This window comes from Chaetura pelagica, unplaced genomic scaffold, assembly GCF_000747805.2.
Source record: "Chaetura pelagica isolate M959 unplaced genomic scaffold, ChaPel_1.0 scaffold528, whole genome shotgun sequence".
NCBI classification, from domain to species: domain Eukaryota; kingdom Metazoa; phylum Chordata; class Aves; order Apodiformes; family Apodidae; genus Chaetura; species Chaetura pelagica.
Window position 1 is genome coordinate 273,596 of NW_009954306.1, and position 3,169 is coordinate 276,764.

General features: G+C 59.6%; 1 protein-coding gene across 1 annotated transcript in view; it reads right to left on the bottom strand.

Moving 5' to 3' along the window:
• The window catches only part of DGUOK (deoxyguanosine kinase), a 26,423-nt gene that overhangs the window by 20,170 nt on the left and 3,084 nt on the right, over positions 1-3,169 (bottom strand). Inside the window, exons 3-6 of the mRNA XM_010003941.1 lie at positions 2,761-2,936; positions 1,632-1,779; positions 1,001-1,116; positions 786-885 (exon numbers count right to left, since the gene is read on the bottom strand). Coding sequence (XP_010002243.1) covers positions 786-885; positions 1,001-1,116; positions 1,632-1,779; positions 2,761-2,936 — 540 coding nt within the window. The remainder of the gene's footprint in view (positions 1-785; positions 886-1,000; positions 1,117-1,631; positions 1,780-2,760; positions 2,937-3,169) is intronic.

The following is a 3,169-nucleotide window of genomic DNA, read 5'->3' on the forward strand; positions in this document are numbered from 1 at the left end:
CCCCCCCCCCAAGAGCCTGGGGAACCTCCCCCCCAAAAAGCTCCTTCCTTGTCTGTGTCCACGATGATCCACCTTGAACCATCCTGCAGTGCCTTCCATACCCCCCGGGAGGGGACAACTGGGGACCAGGATGTCCCTTGGCCTTGGAATCTTCAGCTGGAGCTCACGAGGGTGATGCCCCTTTCCCACGGGTACCAGTACTAGGGATGGGGCTTCTGCTCAGAGAGGGGCAGGGTGTGAGGGCAAAGCAGCTCGAAGCCTCGTGGCAAACGCCTCCACCTGTAGGGAGAAGCCAAGGGGTGGTGTTGGGATGGCACTGGGATGGCACCTGGATCATGCCAGGGTGGCACCTGGATCAGGCCGGGATGGCACCAGGATGGTACCAGGATGGCACCAGGATGGTACTTGGATTGTGTCAGGATGGTACCAGGATGGTGCTGGGATGGCACTTGGATCATGCCAGGACGGCACTCAGATGGTGCGGGATGGCACCAGGATGGCACTGGAATGGTACTTGGCTAGTGCTGGGATGGTGCCTGGATGGCATGGGGATGGCACTTGGATGGCACTGGGATGTCACCGGGATGGCCACGGTTTAAAACAGCTTGGACAAAGGATTTGGAAATGGGTTTTTTCCATGGAAAAATGAGGATGAGGTGGAAGCTCAGGGGCCTGAAGGGCTCTGTGGGTGCTCCCGGCACTCCCAGCAGCACGGGGTGCCACGGGAGGCAGGAGGTGCCACAGGAGGCAGGAGGTGCCACAGATGCCACCTCAGCCGTGCCCACCTGTGCCATGAGAACATCCCTTGTGGCCACGTTGTGCTCAAAGTCCTTGTCCACATCCAGCACCAGGACGGGCACGTTCTTCATGTCAGGAAAGTGGATCCTGGAGAAGGGAGGGAGAAAAGAAGGGGTTAAACCACAATAAACCCCCCACCAAAACCCAGGGGAGTCACCCCAAAACCCTGGCAGGGTGGGTCGGGGTGTCGGTCTGGACTCACTCGGTGGTTTTCTCCAGCAGCCACTGGTCATGCTGGGAGTGGAGCTGCTGCAGGTACCCCAGCTGGATCCCGCTCTCCTCGCTCCGCGCGCGCCGGCGCAGCCGCTCCAGGCACGTCTGTACCGGGAGAGAGGGACGTACACGGGACAGGTGGGATGTGAAGGGGAGATTAACAGGAGATTAGCAGGAGAGGGAAGGTTAGAAGGAGATTAACAGGAGAGGCGGGGTGATACTGGGAGAGATGGGAGGGTAATGGGAGATTACCAGGGGACGTGGGACATAAAGGGGGAGATGGGACGTGAATGGGAGATTAATGGAAGAGGGAAGGTTAAAAGGAGGTTAATGGGAGAGACAGGAGGTTAACTGGACACAGCAGAGATGGGAAGTTAACAGGAAGGTCAGTAGGAGGTGGGAAGGATGGGAGGGGAATGGGAGGGATGGGCATCCAGCATTCCCAGAACACACCACAGCCCTCCCTCCCCAAGCCCCACTTCATAACAAAACTCCCCCTGCCATTCCCAGGCTGCCCCAGACCATCCCTTTGCAGCCAAACCCCAACATGTCAGCATTCCCAGGTGCTCTGAGCACAGCCAGACCCCCCCGGGTCCCCAGCCCCCCACACCTGGACCCACCTGGGGCTCAGCCCGCAGGTAGAGGAAGCCCTGGAGGGTGGCCCGGGGGCCCAGCTGCTGGAGCAGGAAGCTGTGCCAGTCCTGGTAAATTGCCCACTCCAGAGGCTGCAGGTGCCCAACCTCAAACAGGTTCTTGGCAAAGACATACCTGGAAAGGCACAGGAGGATGGGTTGGGATGGGTTGGGTCAGGATGGGGCAGCTGGCACCACCAAGACATCCCCAAGTCCAGGCAACTTCACAGCCCCTTTTTCCCTCCTCCCACCTCTTTTTGCACCAAACCAGGAACCAGAGGCATTTAGTTGCAGTGGGAATCCTTGATTGGGGGGGTCATGCAGGGTGATCAGGGGCAGGATTAGAAAAAAAAAATCTCAGTGGGGGTTTATTGGTCATTAGGGCCATGGAGATGATGGGAGGGCTGGAGCAGCTCTGCTCTGGAGCCAGGCTGGGAGAGGTGGGGTGTTCAGCCTGGAGAAGAGAAGGCTCCAGGGAGCCCTTAGAGCAGCTGCCAGTGCCTGAAGGGGCTCCAGGAAAGCTGGGGAGGGACCTGGGACAAGGGCAGGGAGGGATGGGATGAGGGGGATGGATGAAAAGTGGGAGAGGGAGATGGAGGTTGGAGATGAGGAGGGAATTCTTTGGTGTGAGGGTGGTGAGAGCCTGGCCCAGGTTGGGCAGGGCACCTGTGGCTGCCCCATCCCTGGGGGTGTTGAAGGGCAGGTTGGATGGGGCTTGGAGCAGCCTGGGCTGGTGGGAGGTGTCCCTGCCCATGCAGGGGGTTGGGACTCGATGATCTCTAAGGTCCCTCCAGTCTGGGATTCTAGGATTTGATGATGCTGGGGGACAGCCCAGCCCAGCTCCCCAGCACTGAGCCCCATCACCCATGGGACTTCCAGGGACCTCCTGGCACGGATGAGGATGGAACCACCAGCAAAAATGATGTGGGGGGACAACAAAGCCCCCCAATTATCCCACAAGCACATTCTTATAATTAATCATCACTCTGCACTTCACTGGGGATGGTGTCTCTGCTGACCCTGGGGGTCCCAGGGGACACCAGCTGGGCTGCTCCTGCTTCCCCTGAATCCCTTTTCCTTCCCTTTTTTACAGGGGGAGGTGTGGGGGGGTGGGTACCTGTCGCTGTAGATGGAACGTTCAAAGACCCGGACTGGGGGGGTGGGGAAGCTGGGGGGAGGGGGCTCCAGCAGGGCCTTCAGCCGGCTCAGGCAGGAGAAGGTCTGGAAGGTGTAGGACCATCGAGCAGGCTCCTTGTACATCATCTGGAGAAGGTTGGTGGAGCCCACGGTGGCCTGCAGGAGGGTGAGGAGGAGGAGGAGGGTGAGGAGGAGGAGGAGGGTGAGGAGGAGGAGGATGAAGGGGAGGAGGATGAAGGGGAGGAGGATGAAGGGGAGGAGGATGAAGGGGAGGAGGATGAAGGGGAGGAGGATGAAGGGGAGGAGGATGAAGGGGAGGAGGATGAAGGGGAGGAGGATGAAGGGGAGGAGGAGGATGAAGGGGAGGAGCAGGATGAGGGGGCGGAGCA